Source organism: Elaeis guineensis, chromosome 1 (assembly GCF_000442705.2).
Source record: "Elaeis guineensis isolate ETL-2024a chromosome 1, EG11, whole genome shotgun sequence".
Taxonomy (NCBI): domain Eukaryota; kingdom Viridiplantae; phylum Streptophyta; class Magnoliopsida; order Arecales; family Arecaceae; genus Elaeis; species Elaeis guineensis.
The window spans coordinates 24,044,228-24,064,805 of NC_025993.2; the positions used below are offsets into that span (position 1 = coordinate 24,044,228).

Below are 20,578 nucleotides of genomic sequence, written 5' to 3' on the forward strand. Positions count from 1 at the left end.
GTCAAATTATGACTTTCTTGCATAGGTTGTTATTATTTTTCACAAGATGTCATAAAGAGGAAAAGATATTTTCGTCATTAAAAATTTATATAATTTCTAAATGATAAAAATATTCCTATCAAATATTATGATATTCTATGAAAAAATTATAACATTTTATATGGAAAGTCATAATTTCATTACAAGATGTCATAATATCGTTATAGGATGTTATTATTTTTTCAGAATGGGAGGGCATTTTCATCATTTAAAATTTTAAACAATAAAGTAAAACTGTGAGCATTAAATATGCATTGAAAAGTGGTGGTTACATAGTCCAACCAAATGGGATGGTATATTTTTTCTACACACTACAGAAATTCTGACTTTTATTGACACACAAAAAGCGTCACCAAAGATATCAAAACCGTCGGCATAGATCCCAAGATGTTTTACCGACGGACATAAAAAACATCGGCAAATACCCCTGTCGACAAAGGGTTTTGCTGATGCTTTTTTGTCTGTCGGTAAAACACAAACCTTTGGTGATGCTTTTAAAATTGTTGGCATAACTCTTGAGGAATTGGTGACACCTTCTATAAGCGTCAGTATAACTCTTATGTCTTTGGTGACGCCTGACTAAACCGTCAGCAAAAGACTTTTTTAGTGATGGCTGAATAGTCTGTTACGAAAAATCTGAATAATTTATCTAAGTTTGTATGTCAGCATGTTTTCTTTTTTTTTAATCTAAATGATTTGCTGGCAGTTTGAGTGTCAGCATTTTTTAAAAATAATATGATGAATTTTTATTTTGTCTATGAGGCTAATGTTATCAACTGACAAAAACATATATATTACTAAAAATGACTTCAACTGCCAATTTGAGCTTTAATATATAAAAGTCATAGTATTCATGTAATCCAGAAAATCCAACACCCATCAACAATACAATACTAAAGTATAACCCAACACCAACAACATAGTTTTAGTGGTCTCATTTAAGTTTCAAATACATGATATGAAGTGGTCCTTCCATAAGACAAGTTAAACTTCAAGTTCTCGAACTTCCAATACAACAAGCCAACTTCAAGGAGTAGCTGCAAAAGATTAAGAACAAAAGTACAAACAAAATAAGATACTTAAGTTATAAAATATAAATTTATCTCAACAACAAGATGCATAGAGATTTATTCATGTCATTTCGAAAATTATTATTTATCAAGTCGTAATGCAAATTACCATTTTGATCATGATGTGAATAACCATCTCTATTTTCATGTGGAGTTTGGCTTGGAGTACTACCAGCATCAGATGCCTACACAAGTTAAGTAACCAAATTAAATCATGACAATACAATAACAAGTGTAAAGTAAAATTACATTTGTAATTAAAATAGATAAGGCAGGTAAAAGGGTGTGAAAACTTAAACCAAGTATTATTCAATCTATGTGCTCTTCCTTTACAAGCAGTCCGAACAGCGCTTATTGCATGCTTTGGGAATATAGCAAATTATAAAACACTAGCATCATTAAGTAAATAAACAGTATCCAACCCAAGCTGCTTATTGAAACACTTTGTCACTACTACTTGTAGGCAGAACTGGAAGAACCAGACTGTAAGTCCATCTTTAAAGATAATGTGTTGGGCTAAACAAGATCATTGTATGGCTGTCACATAGATAAAGGTACAAATAATTATTTCTTAAATGACAATGACATTTACCAGTAAAAGCACCTTTGCATGTCTATTGTAACAGATTGAGACATTTCAACTAGATTTAAGTTGTTTTGGCACTTTCTAATGTTGGACATTCATAATTGTCAATAGTGATCAACATAAGATTCACAATATGTAATCTCAGAAAAATCAAAGACTAAGCTACCACCTGTACCAGCTTTATACCACTAGGAACATATCTTATGGCCCATATACCAAGCCTCATGATGGTTCCATAGATAAACTGTCCTTGTACAGTTCTGAAGCTACCAATATTAATCTCACACCAACCCGTTACTTTTTCATGCTGCCCTTTTATGTTCTCATTTGGACCAGTCTAGTATTGGCCCGTTTCAACTACATACCCGCCTGTCCTACAATATATACTGTACTGGCTGATGAACTGATAGAGGTTTATGCCTCACTTTTGGTACAAATAATGAGATTTTATTGCAACAGAAACTTTACAAGCTTTCTTATCCATTCAGTTCATGCTACTTTATTGGTCAATAAAATATGGAAAGAATGTTGAAACATCAATATCAAATGCTATCATGCTCTTTAACATGATAACCTCATCATTTAGGTACCAAGTGAATCAAATAGTTTATTCATGGAACAATGCTTGCCAGCAAAATATTTAAATGGGACCTAAGAAATCCTAAAATAAAACATAGACATCAGCTATCCATCTAGTATCTTTTTCTCGCTATAGACATCATAGACATCCCTTATATAAATTTACATGAATGGAACTAAATTGTACCTCGCTACGGATATGTCGTTGTGCTAACTCTATCAACTCGGCCATTTGTGGGTTTACTTGTGCTTGAGACTGAAAAACGGCAATCAAGCTCGCAACAAGCCCCTTCAATCCACTTACTTCACTCCCTAAGTGTTGAACCATGTTTCTTAAATGAGTTGACTCTCCCTCTTGCTCAACTGATGTGGATGAAGTATCTTTTGAACAAGAGGGAGCTTTCCCCACACGATGAATCCTCCCTCTCTTTTCTGGCCTTTTGACATGGGAGTACACATCATCATTCCAATACCTTTGTCCTTCGGTACTTTCTGAACCTCCCATTTCTTGCATTCCTTCTTTCATTAGCTCCTGAAAATCTTTTGTAAGTTAGAAATTTGAGTCACTTTAGTGAAATAATAAATATGTGAAGTATTAATTTGCTTCCCATACATAAATTTCAGCCGTCTTGTCGTTTACATAACTGCCATCTTTCTTTGTACGAGTTTCTATATACAACTTTGCACGAGAAGGTCGCACACCATTATTTTTCTTGGTCTATAAATGGCAAAACAATATTTAAAAAATAGCATTTCTATGAGTGGAAAAATGATACTACATAAACAATATGATCAAATTACGACAACCAGTTGAATAGAATTTGAAGATACCTTCTCATCAATAACCCTTGCAAAGCTCTTGCTGCCAGTGCAATAAGGGTCGTCATACTTAGCTCTATTCTTTTTGTTGGTCTCACTAAGATGCTATTACCCAAACATTTTGAAACATATTATTTTTTTCTTTTTTTTAAAAAAAAAGTAAAAGAAAACAGCATTAACATGTTAGAGCAGGCTATATCATAGATTTTTCTGATAACCACATGTCAATTCTTCTCTTCCATTGATTTTCATCATAACATTCAGGAACAGCTACTTTCATCTCCTTAGCAGATAAGTCAACATTAAAATGCTTAGACTTCAAATCATTCTTTCAATGCCTCCACATAGCCCCTATTTTTTCCAGCGGAAACTTCTTTGTGGCACCCGTGTATTCAGATAAAAATATAAATACATCCTACACTTAGAAACTGACTTTAAGAAAAGTTTGTATATATCAAAGTAAAATGCATTTAAGATGAAAAAATGTTTACTATACCTCTAGTTCAGCTATCTTCTTTTCCTTGAAGCTTGATGGTACATGATGCCAAGAGTCATAATCGATTGGAGCATTATCAAATTGTCTTACCGTTGACCCTATATAATTTGACAAATTAGTAGCTTCCACCCCGATTGGTTGTCCAAGTTCATTTAGGTTGATAACAACATGCTCTCCCTCATTTAGATCGCATAACTCAGACATACGTGTGTATCCTCTCCTTCTAGGCTGGCTAGTCGAACCTATTAATACATATACACAATTAAATAAAATACATAATATGTAAGAAAAATGATCCCTCAAAATTAATAATTATCATATGCACCATCCTTTATTTGCTTATTAGTGGTCTATTTATGCAATTCATTCGAAAAAGATTATATGTGTATACCTGGTTGACTTTCACTGGCAGCTAAGGGAGTTGGCTCTTGGGCAACTGATTCAACTTCCTCACAATTTTGGGCTTCAAATGGCTGTTCTTATTGATTATGTGATGGAGGCTCACCTTGATTCTGACTTTGAGAGTTTTTTGTACCACTAATATTGACAATTGTCCTCTTGCGTTTTGCCATTATTAATATAATCTGAAGGCAAAAAATAGAATTCATGTGTCAGAATGTTAGCTAACTAAAAAAACTTGTATCTCCCCAACCATCTAAAGATTACATGCTATTTAATTTTTCAAATCTTAAAAAGATAACAACATACATAGCAATTACATGAAGAGAAAAAAAAAAAATAAATAAAGCACCAAAGACACCATTACACTATCATTTACTGCAATTACATTCAACAGTATTATGCATTAAAACAAGAAACTACATTGATAGAAGAAAATTGAAAATAAGAAACTACAAGCCTGTGGATGTTCTCTCTTGATCAAAACATATCCTCAAACTCTAGATCTTCATCGTCTTGGTGCGCTTCTTGAACAACCACTTCTTCAAACGGATCTTCACTTCGAATCAAATCTGAAGGTTGAAGCTGATCCTTATACATTTGCTGTGACAGATGGTTACTAACAATACAGTGCGCATCTCTCAAATCATAATTGTCTTTAACTTTAACTGGCTTAACAATAACCCAATCTTTATATTTAGGAGCACTAACATAGAATACCTTCTTTGCATGAGATGCAAATATGAAAGGATCATCAAGTACACCTTCACCAGTATGTGCTAAGTAGGAAAAATTCACAATAGTACAATCAAATTTTTTCTTGCATCCTCTATTGATATCAACCCAATCACACTTGAATAAGTCAACCTTGATTTTGCGATGATAATTTAATTGAATAATATCTTTTAATATACCATAATACTCTATTTTTTCTTCAATAGGTCACCTATCTCTAGTGCTAGCATAACCCATTGATTCAACTGTCACTACAACCCCACTATTTTGAGTTCTCAACTTCCTCTCACGTGCTTTTGTATGGAATCTAAAGCCATTCATAAGGTAACCGGTATACCATCGTACAGCATCAAGTGGCTTTCGAGCAAGGCACCTAATTTGTTCAGTAATATGGGCATCACCTTGTTGATCCATGCATGCAATCTAAATTAACATGGATTTAAATTAATATATTATGAGACAGAACATTATGAGGTAAATAGATGGTGTTTATATGTTCAAATTGTAAATTATAAGGGAGCGTAAAAAACTAACTCGTTTACGAAACTACTCAAGAAATTTCTGACTATGAATCGTTTCAATCTCATAAGGAGTTAAACGACATGGACGACGTGACGCCTTGATATGCATCTTATGTTGCCAGAAAAAAATATATTCACATGGCTATTAATGAGATGAGTGATAATTTGGTAGACTTACCAACTCAATAACCAACTTAATAACAAAATCTCCTTACTCTCGAAATGGGGTAATTGCATCATAGTTAAATAAGACATATCTGTGCGCTTGCATCAACTCTTTCTCATCAGGATGGGCCCTTGGCACTCGACTTTGCTTTCCTAGCCTCCATGACTTTTGCTGCTTTCTTCGTAAAGGTGTTTCTGGCCTAAACATTCTTTAATTGGCAACAAGTTGGTCTTCACCATCATCTCCTACAAGTTGGTCTTCATTATCATCTCCTACAAGTAGATCTTCACTATTATCATTCCTTCATGGCCGATTGAACCTTGTTTCAATCCCACTTAAGTCTCATGAGCAGAACGTTATACATTTATTTGCTAGATATACTTCTGCTATTAAGCCCTCTGGATAAGCTCTATTGCGCACATATATCTTAAGCTGACCAAGAAGCTTAAATAAAAAAATTGAAAGGAATGATAATGTAAATTAATCATCAAAAAATATCATAACATACAATGAACCAAATTTTAGCTATAACACATCTAAAATTATACCTCTCAATAGGATACATCCATCTATAATGAACCAGACCAGCCATCTTAGCCTCATCCGCTAGATGAACCACTAAGTGAACCATAACTGTGAAAAAGGATGGTGGAAAATCTTCTCCATTTGGCAAAGGGTAAGAGCAACTCGAGATTGAAGCCACTCAAGATTATCCACATCCAGAACCTTACTATAAAGTTCTTTGAAAAAATTGCACAAATCAATAATAGCCAAAGAAACATGGTCAGGAAAAGACCCAGGGATAGCAATTGGAAGGATTTCTTCAATCAGAACATGACAGTCATACGACTTAAGGCCAACAAGTTTGTGTTGTCTCAACTGCACACACTTAGAAATATTGGATGAACACTCATCAGGAAGTTTCAATTCCTTAATCACTTTGCAAAAATCATCCCTTTCCTTTGCATTCATCTGGTAGCAAGCCTTTGGCATAAACTTTGAATCAATATTACCAAGATGAGATCTCAAATGCAACTCACTTCTTAAGTCCATCTCTTGAAGATCAAGACGTGCTTGGGGATTATCCTTTGTTTTGCCTGTTTAGTTTAGAAGAGTAAAAACAATATTATCACAAACATTCTTCTCAATATGCATTACATCTAAGTTATAACGCAATAAAAGATGCTCCCAATAAGGGAGAGTAAAAAAGATACTTTTCTTTTTCCAAAATAGAAGCTCATCCCCATGCATACTACTCCCACCACTCAAGTCATTGGCCACAACTTCTTGTTGTCTTAATACCTGAGTCCCTGAAAGCCTAGTTGGTGCACATCTAAATTCTAGAGTCCCATCAAAAGAGTTAGACTCAAAACGATACTTGTGGTTGGGCTCTAAGAAACGTCGATGGCACATGTAGCACATTTTCTTCTCCTTTGACAACCACATAGAACTTGTTTCAGGCCCACATATAGGGCAAGCAAATTTACCCTTAGCGCTCCATCCAGATAAATCAACATATGCTGGAAAGTCACTAATTGTCCATAACAATACAGCTCGCATGATAAAATTTTTATTTTTTGAGACATCATAAACTTGAATGCCATTAGACCAAAGAGTTTGCAACTCCTCAATAAGGTTGTTACCTGGTGAGTTGGGCCCAGGAATTATCAATGAAACCATTAGAGAGGTTTGCTTCATGCAGTGCCAAGGGGGCAGATTGTAAGGCATTAGTATCACAAGCCAAGTGCTATGAACTGTATTCATAGTTCTGAATGGATTAAATCCATCACACGCTAAATCAAGACGAACATGTCATGGATCAGATGAAAAGCCAAGGTCAAGAGAATTTAATTTTTTCCAAGCTTCAGAGTCTGCAGGATGTCTCAAAAGGCCATCTTTAGTGCAACCCTCTTCATGCCATCTCATTAATGAGGCAGTTTCAGAATTATGAAAAAGCCTCTCTAATCTAGGTATCAGAGAAAACCACCGCAAGATTTTAGCAGCTATCTTCTTTCTTCTTCTTGATGAATATTGAGGATCATCGTCATCATTTGTGGGGGCAAGTTTCCACCTAGATAAACCACAATGGCTACAAATATCCTCCTTTGCTTTGTCCTTCCAAAATAACATGCATCCTTTCAGACAAGCATGAATTTTTTCATATTTCAGACTTAATGCTCCAATGAGCTTCTTCATCTTATAAAAAGATTTGGGTATAGTATTTTCCATAGTATATGACTCCTTCAACAACTTTAACAACAAGTTGAATGCATTGTTGTTCCAACCTCCAAGGCATTTTATGTGGTAGAGGGTAACAAGATAAGCTAGTTTTGAGTACTTTGTGCAACCAGGATACAATGGCTGTTTAGAATCCTCCACCATGTCATTGTATGTATGCTCTCTTTGGGGAGAATTAATATCGGGGCGCTGGTCATCATTCCCCCTGCAGGTTCATCAATATTCATGTCAGCTCTGCAGTCATCTCTAGCATTGTTGGATACATGTGGCATGAAAAGTTTGTGCAGTAAGCCTTCTATATCATGTGCAGTTTGAAACTCTTGCTCACAAGTTTCACTATTAGACTCCGAAGCATCATAGGATTCTCTGTGAAAAACCCACCAGGTATATCCTTTAAGGAAGCTATGAAAAACACAATGTTCAAATACATCTCCTCTAGAAAGCCAACAGGTGTTGACACATTTCACACAAGAACAGTGAGCTTTTCTTTCTTTAGCGGATCTAAGAAATGCAAAATCCAAAAACTGTATAACTCCTGTGATATAAGCTTGACTTCACCTTGATGGGAGATTTATCCAACTCTTATCCATTACACTATATCAAACTTCCAGCAGCAGCAGATCAAAGAAACAAAAGTAAAAAAATCAAAAAAAAAATGAAAACACTTGAGATTCATAGAAAAAAGACATTACTATCAAGTGAAAGGAATTTACAATAAGGTACCTTTAACAAGATGCAGAACTAATTAGCATGATTGGAAAAAAAAATGAAGTAATTGTCTTTTAAAGCTATTACCCCTGTTACAACCCCATGGTAGTTGATTCCATTAGTTGAAACTCATCCAACACAGGCCCTAAGCTTTTGTGGCAAGTTATTTCTATTGCTCTCAGTACAAACTAAAGAAATATGTGGGATATGAACCTAAGTCATCACTGGTGTGCAGCTACTAAACCTTTCTATCCATACCATGCCAAATCATTGCTATGTTCCAGCAAATTAACAGAGGTCGGTCCCAATTTGACAATTCTTTAGTTACACTCTGACAACCTCCTGGATAGGAACAGAAAATTAGGATTACAAGTCAAATGCCATAATTTACAAGGCCATATTGATCAAAACAATATTGAAACTTCAGCTACTCTTTAAGTTACATAAAACCTAACCTAGTCTTTTTCCTCAGAACAAGGCAAAGTTTTCTTAGGAAAAGTATCCATGGGTATGGGTGGATCTCCTAATTCTTCAGAGCAAGGCACCATTTATTCCATCTAACTTTTTTCAATTCTGGCTTATACCATCCTAAGGCAACCAAATAGAGTGCACACATATATATTGACCAAGACACAAACAAAGAAAAAGGAATAGTTATCACAAGTTTTACTGTCTCAAAACCAAACAGAGATTAAAATATGTATCAGTAATTTAAGAGACACCAAGGTTCAATGCTCCAAATGCAGATATGTTGGTCATTATCACTGCCTCAGGAATTAGCATGACAAGCAAAACCCATATCTCACTGGGGTTCATCCTCGTACTTAACAGAATAAACTGAGGAACAGGATTTCTAATGTCCTTTACTGAGATATGCATGTATCTTATTTTAAAACCAATGTTACAACATGCTTCAGCCTTATCCTACCCCATTATTCCAGCTTTGAAAAGCATAAGCATAAAAAGGTAGAGTCAGCATATATTTGAACCATGTAGGCATACATCACTTGTCCACATGATGCACAAATGAAACCACAAAAAATTGCAAACTACAACAAGAGAGAGTCATTTATCCTTGGCAAATTTTGAACTAAATAAAAAATCTAGAGGATATCAAATCTCTGTTCACTGATTTTAATTTGATTTTATAATGTTGACAACAATGACAAAATAATAACAGCACAAAACAGAAGATAAAACATAAGCAGTGACACGGGCTGCAAATCTACTACCAACATATAGGTAGAACCACCTAAAATAGAGGAAAAGAAGCAGCTTTGGAACAAACAATATGACTGGAGAATAAAGGAGGATCAAATAACTTGAATCTACAAAAGCTCAAAGTCATCATCCAGGAAAGAAGCACATAAAAGATATTTAGAATACTAATCATGTCTTACCTAAGAAATCGGCCTAATTACTGATACCCAATGAACCAACGAGAACCAATGTCAAAAAAATCCAGAATAGAAATATGAGGGGAAACAAAACGGAGAGAAGGGGGATTTGGTCGTCAGATAGATTGCGATGACGGCGTGTCGGCAATGGCCATCGGCATTTGGGAAGTGAGACGGCGTTCAGTTGGAAGCGTGATGGCACACCAGAGTCCCAAGTTTCCGATTCCACAGGGACGTCGGGTTTCTAGGTGAGAGAGAGGAGGGCGGCAGTCGTCGACGGATTTGGGGATCCTCCGATCGAGAGCACGAGGGAGATGACAAGCACTCGGAAAAGAAATCCCGGGCAGAAGGAGAAGGATGTGAGAAAAAATCGCACGGCAGGAAGAGGGAAGGGTGTTGAAAAAAAAAATCCCACGGGAAAGGAAGGGACGCGCAGATTTTTTGGCTGGGATAGTCTGACCTATGGAGACAATAAATCAAAATCGTCACCAAAAATCTAACCTATGGTGACATGTTTCCAAAAGCGTCACCAATAGTATAATCTATGGTGACAGAAATTCAAAGGCATCACCAAAAATGTGACTTATGGTGACACCTAGAAAAAGTATCAGTAAAAAATCAATCCTTTGCTGACACTTTGCAGAAAGTATCACCATAGGGTAATTTTTGGTATTGGTTTTGTGTCTGTCACCAAAAGTGTTCTTCAGCAAAAGTCAAAATTCCTATAGTGACACCACATATGGTGTACAAAGAACTTCACTAATTTTAATTCAATGAAATCTAATTACTGTATGACCTAACCTTGGCTGCATTACTCTCCAACCTGTCCAACCTAATAAATCTCAACATTGATTAACACCTGATTTTTATGAAATATTAGTCCAGCTCGAGTCAAATTATAGATATGATGATCAATGAAGATCATATGTCATTCTTCTATGTTTTGACTCAACCCAACCCCAAATTAACAAATGACCTGACATTGATGGCTCTTTAATTTGACCCGTCCAACGTTGACCAACCTAACTCATATGGGCACGAGTGTGCATGAACTTAATATTAATTGCCATAACCAACCTATGATACTATCATATTAGAATGTTATGTACAAATTGTGGCAATCAATTTAATCACTTTAAAGTATCTAGCAAGTGATTTGAGCTTGAGCTCAGTGGTTGCATCCTGTCATTTTGTAGTGAAGGGTCAAAGTGATTCGGACATGTGTAGTGCCATTTTTTAGGATATTATTCCAAAAATTTTTAAGTAAATACACCTAGATTTCTACGTAACTTCTCGTCTCCCATAGTTAGACTTCCCCCCTATCTCAAAAATGGACAAAAGAAAAAAAAAAATAATCGAGCAAACAATGATGCATGGCCAGTATTAATCCCAAAAACAACACATTATAATATTAAAAAGGACCCTCACCTAAATCGTTATTGACTAATATAAGATCGTCATAATGATTATTTGCCTCAAATAATAACATTTCATATTTTTAATATTTAAATAATAATTATAGTCATCGTAACAATATTATAGTGAAATATAATGAGAAACTAACAGAATTATCTGTCCCTTCACTTTTTAGGAAACACACATGACAACAAAAGTAGCTTATAGTGACGATATTTTAGTAATACTTAAAAAAAATGTTACTATAAATACTCTCTAATGATGATATTAAAAAATATCATAAAACGTATATAATATTATAGCATTTTATCAAGAGTGTTAGTAAAAGTTATTATATAACGTCTGTATCTTATAACTGCTATAAAAAAATTATATTCTATTGCAATAACTTTAAAAATTATCATAAAATATCTATAATATTATAATGATGGTCATTTATAGATATTATTAAAATTTATAAATTTATGATAGTATCAGGTAAGAGCAATATTTTATAGTTAAATAGAATCTAATTGATAATATTTATAATTATATTATAGAATATTAATTATTTATCAATGAAATAAATTTAATCATTTATATATCATTATAAAACTAATAGTTTTTGTTATTAATTATTTATAGATTTTTTATGATAAATTAGTATTGTTACAAATTAATTTGGATCTTTTGTGATGATAATATTTAATCACTAAATATGTATTTAAATTTTCTAAAAAAAGTTATTTAATATATTTAATAAATTTTAAAATTAATATGATTTCAACTATATGAGTCAAGATAGTTTAATAATTTAATAAAAATAAAATTTGATATAAATTTTACTATCAATATTTAATGCATAATTTCACAATCAAGTAATGGTCTATGATATAATTACTAAAAGATCTATATGAATTATTTCTGTGATAAATTAGTATTATTGCAAACTGATTTAGATTTTTTGTGATGATAATGTTTAATCACTAAATATATATTTAAATTTTTTTTAAAAATATATTGAATATATTTAATAAATTTTAAAATTAGTATGATTTTAACTATATAAGTCGAGATAGTTTAATAATTAAATAAAAATAAATCTTGATATGAAATCCACTATCGATATTGAATACATAATATCACAACCCAATAATGATCTACAATGTAATTACTAAAAAATCTACATGAAAATATATTTAACCAAGAGTTCGGATCTCATCCAATCTAATTTGTATTAAAATATATATAAAAAATTTAAAAATTACTTATATAAAATATATAATATAAAATTTTGAAATATTATATATATTTAAATGTCATTATTTTTTACTTACAATATAAATAAGAAGAATCATGAATTATCTACTTTTAAAGAACTTTAAAAAAAATTATTCGTGATTATAAAAATATGTTGAAATTATTTATATTTTAAAAATATTTTAAATAATAAGATTTTCAAAATATTATAAAGAATAAAATAAAATAATTTTTTGCTTAATTTTCTTTCAAAAAGAAGAGAATTGATTTTTTTTATGAAAATAATTAAGTATAAAAATTAAAATAGTAATATATTTAAAATAAGTATACTTTATAATATGAATAAATTTTGAGTAAGTATAATAAATCATAACTCTACGTTAGAAGTTAATATTTTCATGATGGCTAAATGCTAAGTAACTATCCAATAGATCTTATTTTCTATGGATCTTATTTAGAAGTTAATATTCTTTATATTTTTTGTCATGATTTTAACCGCTAACATAGACCTTTTTGGTTGTGGTGACAAAATATTATTCCTAGAGCATACAATAACTTTTAAAGGATGTCATAATAATGAGCATTGATATAAATATAAATCATGCATTACAATGGATGTTATTTTTCCATCCATTATTATATATATAAAATAACAGGCAATGGAAGAAATTTTTATAGCAATCGTAACACGATTATTTGAAAATTTGCTCTTTAGGACATGGAATTAATTATAGCCATGGCTTGATGAAATACTGCTTTCTATTTAAAAATTATTCAGTTTTATCCTCCCATATTCTAAAAAGGATGGAAATTGTCTTGGCAGCTACATTTGCATGCCGCTAAACCAAAAGAAATAGGAATTAGTTTAGTTTTAAAAATAAGAGAGCTAAAAATTAAGGGATGCGCAAGATAGCCAAGTATGATCAAATGATTGGTCTATGCATCCCAACACTCTAACCTTCTGAGGCATACGGCTCCATTAGGTTCCTCAGAATCCTGGTTTCTGGACCAGTGCCTCACTCATTGGGTCAGGGGGTCCCAAACGTTATACAATCTATGATACAAATTAATCTGCTGATGATCTCATCATCTATCTAAGACAATGTGAACATTGAGCTGATATTCTTTTACCAATTTCCTCCTCTTAAAGAAATCTGATGGCCGATATTCTTTTACATATTTGTAAAACCCTATAGGAAGCCCATGTTGTGTTCTGCACAGCTTCAAGCAAGCCAGACGTGATGACATTACATGTTGTGAACCCATAGCTCACAAGAGTATGATAGCCATTGTTTTGAACCTTGCGGTTGTAGGAGCTAAAGAAAAATATGCTTCTGCCAAAAAAAAAAAAAAAAAAGAAAAATATGCGGGCATCCCCTTGATGGCTCACACGTGTACCACGGCACACGCCAATCACACGACTTCCTAATTTTTTACCGCATCAAGTTGGTGGGAGTGAGCTCATCAACAAAAGGAAACGGAAAAGATCTTCGCCTTCCACGGCATGATAACAGAGAACCAAACAAAACCCGCACAACAAACCATGGCCTCATGCCAAAGCTCCGGCTAGCAATCCACCTCCCCAGTCCAAAGCCACCACTAACAAACAAAAACAATAACTCAAATTAATACCAAATCTGATCTTACAAAAAATAACAAAGAAATTAGTTTATTCCGGTACCCGGTCATAAGCTATCTACCAGGGGATCCATGGGAGGGACGTAATGCAACAGAAAAGAAAAGTTTTTAGTAACACAATTATTCGATTTCTCTCTAAGTTACCGCTACTGAATGTTAAAATACAGAAAATATTTAGTGTACCCTAGTACACGTCTTGATTGGAACCATAAGGGATAATATTGATATTGAAGCTCTATTTGGGTAATCCAATGGGACTTTGATTGAATTTCATGCTAGATTTATTGACTGGAAAGCCTATTTGAGCATGGCCCATATCAATCCAGTATCCTCAATTCGAATACTGCAAATGTAAAAAAAAATGTCAGGGATTTTTTTCCCCTTCTTATAGATCAAAAGTTCCATAGACTGAAATTTAGGGCATGAAACTTTGACAAGATCTTGGAAGACGCAGGCTAACTAGGTCAACAAGGATGGTTTCCACATGATAGTCCTCCAAGAATATCCACTAGGGTACGCCCAATGATACCCTTACAATGATTTGAGATGTTTTTTTTTTTTTTTTTTTGGTTACAAGTGGGAGCTCACATCAATCTAGTATAGGTGCACCCATAACAAAAAATAAAATATCCTGTAGGATCTGTGGACAGATCTGATCCTATGCCAGATCCAATCATCGGTATGCTCCACTACGTAGGAAGTGATCCAGTCGGCTGTGCTGTTTGTCTTCCGATAGACATGATGAGCCAATAATGCGATGCAATTATGGACACACAGGCGAATATTTTGAAGAAACAGATGGTCGTCCATGTGTATCATCTAATCTAAACATAAAAAGCCATCTAAGCATATGAAAATTGACCTGGCTACCTAGCATCCTACAATCACATTGTGCATCAATATGTTTTGGAGTTTTATGAATACTTTCTTATCGTGCACTGATGGAATATAATGTTTGCTCATAATGTAATGGTCATTTTCTTTGCAGTTTAATCTTCCTAGATTTTGACAACATCACATCATATGATAGCTCACTTTTTACATATCTGACAAAAATTATATTTAGTGTTGCGGCCAACTCCCCATCGCCTGTAGTCGGTGGTGGGCATCTGCAAAATAGCATCCACACAGATTGGAGCGCTGTCCGATGGGGACCCTCCGATGCTTAAGTTAGAGCGGAAAGTTGGTAAACAGTAGATTTTAATTTTCAAAGTAACAGAGCTCTGGTCAGAAGTAGCTTACCGGTGCTGTTCACTTACCCTCTTTTTTATAGATGAGGTTGTTGTAACTGTCGGATATGGTCTCATTTTTTATAGCGCTAAATCATCAGGCCATAATCACGTAGTGGGTCATTAATTTCTACTATTTGCATCGTGATATACGGCTGGTAACCATTCGTGACGGTTATGGTATGTTGAGCGGATTAGCCGATCATATGTCGGTAGTATGTGTGACCGTCGGCTATGAAGACGATCGGTTGACTATGAAGATGATCGGTCAGCCATGAAGATGATGAGTTGACCATGGTGAGTCGGCCATAAAGATGGTTAGTCCACCATGAAGATGGTTGGTCGACCATGAAGATGGTCGGTCGGCCATGAAGATGGTGAATCGGCCATGGTGAGTCGGCCATGAAGATGGTCAGTCGGCCATGAAAATGGTCAGTCGGTCATGGTGAGTCTGCTTTGGTCAGATGACTCTGGTTCAGCCATAATGACTCCTTTCAGTTAGATGACTCTACTTCGGTCAGATGACTCTGCTTCGGCCAGATGACTCTCGTGAGAGCTGAATTCTAAAAATTTCTTTCCTTCCAAAGCCTCCCCTTTTAGAATCTCTTGGCTCTTCTTATATAGGTATGGAACAAAGGCCGACCTCAAATATGAGAGCTGACATAGAATCGGGGAGAGCAAATTTGATTGTCCCAACAGTTGCCCCCCACTTCCAAGTCCAAGATGGCTTGACGTATTGGACGATGGGAGTCAGCGTATCTTCTGTCATAACTTTGAATCCCAATTTTATGGTCAGTTCAGTTGATAATGAAAGAAATTTTTCTTTTGTTATCGGACCATAGTCCGATTTTGTAGCCTTCAGTTCATAGTGAAAGAAATTTCTGTGTTCTCTTTGAATATGATTATCATTCATCATAAATATTTATTGAATATTTTCTGATGGATCCGAGTTGAGTTGACATATTCTTCTGTCTGATCATAGTCGAGTCAGCATACTATTCCGTCTGACTATGGTGAGTCGGTATGTTGTTCTGACCGATCATAGTCGAGTAAGCATATTATTCCACCCGATCGTAGTCAAGTCGGCATATTGTTCTGTGGAGCTGCTAAAAAAGAAGTCGCACCAACTACAAACAACATCGATAGCACCAGAAGTTATTCAGATTGTCGATGCTTCTTTTTGATGAATGAAAGAGAATTTTATTCAAATGTAGACTCTGTGTATGTTTTCATTGTCATAGAATTGTAGTCGTATAACCGAATATCGATTGATAAACTAGACATTCGATAGTACTTGTAGAATTATCCATTCGTCGTATACTCATTTGACATACTTGTAAGAATTAGGATAAACGGTAATAAGCCGAATACCCCCCGTCCAGCCTTAGTCGGGTTGGTACGTCAAGTTATTTGATAATCGGTGGCAAGTCGAATATCCTTCGACCAATCGTAGTCAGATTGGTATAATTTCAATCCGATCTTAGTCATACTGGCATAATATTTTGCTTAGTTAGGACTAAGTTGGCATAATTGGCTTTTACAGTGGAAAGCCAAAATATATTTGGTACCGAGCATAGTCGGTAGTCGATATCTTGGCTTTCATAGTGAAAGCTGAAATATAGTAGGATAGACGATATCTTGATTTTTGCAGTGAAAGTCAAAATATAGTCGATAGTCGATATCTTGGCTTTTGCAGTGAAAGCCAAAATATAGTCGATAGTCGATATCTTGGCTTTTGCAGTGAAAGTCGAAATATAGTTGATAGTCGATATCTTGATTTTTGCAGTGAAAGTCGAAATATAGTCGATAGTTAATATCTTGACTTTTGCAATGAAAGCCAAAATATGGTTCGAGTCAATTTTTACAGTGAAAAATCGAAGTATTAATGTTGACAGGAATTGACTGCCCATCATTTAATAATCGACTGAACTTAGTGAGTGATGCAATATATTGAATTCTCTGAGTAATTGCATTCGGAAGGAAGTCAAGTAGAATAAAACATCCATCATGTTTTTATTAGTTAACTATCGAAACAACAACAGCATCGTTGTGAGGAGTTTGAATTCCTCGAACATCCTCTTCCAAGAGAGTTAGTACATTAAGTCATTATCGTTTCATCAATTCTTGTTCAGGAGTTGTCCCTCATTTCAGTCGTCTGGAGATCGTGTTGATCATCCCTATGGTCGGTTGATTATTTATAGCTTCCTCAATTTGTGGCTGAAGTCATCAATCGACAGGAGGTTGAGTCGGTGGATCTCTCCAAAACTTCTCAAGGTAGCCTTATCGAATCATGGCTTCTATTTCATCCTTGAGTTGGATGCATTATTCGGTGTCGTGACTATGATCATGATGGAACCGACCATACTTCTTTCGATCACGGCTTCTCAATGGCGTCCTCATCGATGGAGGGTGTCGTAAATATTCTGCTCCTTCGATCTCCATTAAGATCTGCGCACGGAGAGTAGAGAGAAGACTATAGGAGTCATACCTGTCGTAGTTTGATCTTGGACTCCATCGTCAAGATGAAGCTCACTCGTTGGAAGGTAGCCAACTTGATTCGATCAGAGCTTCTCCTTTCTTCTATTTCTTCTTCTTCTGACCCTTACCTTCTGTTTGGCATCGGTCAGAAGCACCTTCATCCACGTGCATATACTTGTATGCATGTTCTAGAAGTTCAGCATAAGTCCGAGAGAAAGTCTTGTGCAAAGAGTATGTAAACCGAGATCCCCTCAGCTCTCTCTTCATGGCTGATATAGCCATGTCTTCATTGAGGTCCTTGACCTTAAGCATGGCCGCATTAAAGCGGGCCATAAAATCTCTAAGTGTCTTAGTCTCTCCTTGCTTGATTGAGAAGAGACTGTTGGAGGTTCGTGGCGGCCTTCGGCTGGTGCTAAAATGAGCCACAAAAGAATATTCAAGCTGCCCAAAGGAATATATGCTTCCCGACTGAAGCCCGGAGTACCACGTTCGAGCAACTTTTCGAAGAGTCGTTGGAAAGCCGATACACAAGAGGGTGTCAGTTGCCTCCTGGATCATTATGAGAGCCTTGTAGCTCTCAAAGTGGTCAGTCAGGTCGGTGGAGTCATCGTATGGCTTTACTTATGGCATCTTAAATCGAGATAGAATCGGCTCATCCAAGATGTGCTGGGAAAGAGGTTGGGCGGTGTGGAAGTCATAATCGTTGGAAGACTTCCGTCCTTCTACTTGAAGCTGAGCAAGTCGGCAGTTGATTTCTTAGAACTTGCATTCATAGTCATCGAGCCACCGTTGTTGAAAAACTCTTGGGGTAAAACTCTCCAACGAACTTGAGGGAGAAGCAGAAGGTGTTCGTGGCCATTTCTCCTTCCTAATGCTATTGAGATGGGAAGGAGAGGGGGAATGCCGTGAACAATGAGTGGCACGATGAGAGTGCCGAGAATGTTGTTGTTCATCTTGACGAAAAAATCGAGACGGTCACTCTGGAGAAGGAGATGGTGATCATCGTAGATGACGGTGGCTGTGCCTGGATGGCACTAACTGCGCCACCAGTTGCTCCACCGGCAGCTGCTGCTGTTGGGTTTGTTGCTGTTGGAGGCTTTTGACTGCCTCCGTCAAGACGTTCATCTGCTTCACGAGTGCAGTGATTTGGACGTCCGTGGTGATCACAAAACGTGAGGAACTGAGCTCTGCTAGTAGAGGAAGGGAAGGAATCTCTTTCCGATGGGAAGAGTGCCTCGTCGATCCGGTTGTAGTCGAATGTTGGGCTCTAATTTTTTTATGATGTGTGTGATCGCTCCCCCTATCTGACTCGTCAATCTATTGTGGCCAACTCTCCGTCGTCTGTAACCGGTGATGGATACCTACAAAACAGCATCCACGTAGATCGGAGCAATGTCTGATGGAGACCCTCCGATGCTTAAGTCAGAGCGAAAAGTTAATGAACAGTAGATTTTAATATTCAGAGTAGCAGAGCTTTGGCCAGAAGTGGCTTACCAGTGCTGTTCACTTACCCTCCTTTTTATAGATAAGGTTGTTGTAACTGTCAGATGTGGTTTCGCTTTTTATGGCACTAAATCGTTGGGCCATAATCATATAGTAGGTCATTAATTCTCACTAATTGCGTTGTGATATGCGGCTGGAACCGTTCGTGACTGTTATGGTATGTTGAGCGGATTAGCCGACCATATATCGATAGTATATGTGACTATCGGCTATAAGGACGATCGATCAACCATAAAGACGGTTGATCGGCCATGAAGATGGTGAGTTGGTCATGGTGAGTCAGCCATGAAGACGATCAGTCGACCATGAAGATGGTCGGTCGACCATGAAAATGGTGAGTCGGCCATGAAGACGGTCGGTCAGCCATGAAGATGGTCGGTCGGTGATGGTAAGTCAGCCATGAAGACAGTCAGTCGGCCATGAAGATGGTGAATCGGTCATGGTGAGTCGGCCATGAAGACGGTCAGTCGGCCATAAAGATGGTCGGTCGGCCATGAAGATGGTGAGTCGGCCATGGTGAGTTTACTTTGGTCAGATGACTCTGGTTCAGCCATAATAACTCTATTTTAGTCAGATGGCTCTGCTTCGACCAAATGACTCTCGTGAGAGCTGAATTCTAAAATTTTTTTTCCTTCTAGAACCTCCCCTTTTAGAATCTCTTGGCTCTTCTTATATAGGTATGGAACAAAGGCCGACCTCGAATATGGAAGCTGACATAGAATCGGAGAGAGCAAATCCAATTGTCCCAACATTTAGTAATAAAATTTATTTCATAAATAGTGAAAGGATTATTAAATGCAACTTGACTTATGTAGAAACCATGATAAATATAGTTGCTTGACCACATGTTATTTATATTAGAAGTATGTGCATACGCAAGTGTCACGCAGGGTAACAAGACACATAATATTCTGCTGCCATATTCTTCATAATATATTTAAAATTATATATTAAATACTTTTTTTATAAAAATTAATTTATAGTAAATAATTTATTTATTATGCAATATGTTCCAAGTTTTGTGTATTCCAATTAATATAGAGATGTGTGCATTTAATATTGTTCAACATACTTCATATAATTATAATGTTGTTTGTGAACCATATGGTAATGTTAAGCTAAAGAATGATAATGTTCTTAAAGTTTTTGATTTCAACTGTCATGGTTGGTTGCTAATATCAAATAGGGATCTTGATTTATCTTGAAGAAGATGGACGAAAATAATGCAATATAGAAAAAAATGTATTTAGTAACACGGTTATCCTTTAGCCTTCTAACATTGCTATTGTTCAACACCAATGATAGAAGTAGGAAAATACTTT

General features: G+C 35.6%; 1 protein-coding gene and 1 long non-coding RNA gene across 2 annotated transcripts in view; both read right to left on the reverse strand.

Annotated features, from left to right (window-relative positions):
• LOC140855803 (uncharacterized) overlaps positions 1-4,161 on the reverse strand; it is a 174,112-nt gene extending 169,951 nt beyond the window's left edge. The window contains exons 1-6 of the mRNA XM_073252680.1: positions 4,095-4,161; positions 3,590-3,831; positions 3,106-3,198; positions 2,888-2,992; positions 2,462-2,806; positions 1,219-1,294 (exon numbers count right to left, since the gene is read on the reverse strand). Of these exons, the coding sequence (XP_073108781.1) occupies positions 1,219-1,294; positions 2,462-2,806; positions 2,888-2,992; positions 3,106-3,198; positions 3,590-3,831; positions 4,095-4,161 (928 nt within the window). The remainder of the gene's footprint in view (positions 1-1,218; positions 1,295-2,461; positions 2,807-2,887; positions 2,993-3,105; positions 3,199-3,589; positions 3,832-4,094) is intronic.
• Positions 4,162-6,766: 2,605 nt separating this feature from the next.
• On the reverse strand, positions 6,767-10,294 carry LOC140855497 (uncharacterized). Its single transcript, XR_012138411.1, has 2 exons — positions 9,757-10,294; positions 6,767-7,853 (listed from the first exon to the last, which is right to left on the reverse strand). It is a non-coding gene; the product is annotated as an uncharacterized lncRNA (long non-coding RNA).
• Between the last annotated feature and the right edge of the window lie 10,284 nt (positions 10,295-20,578).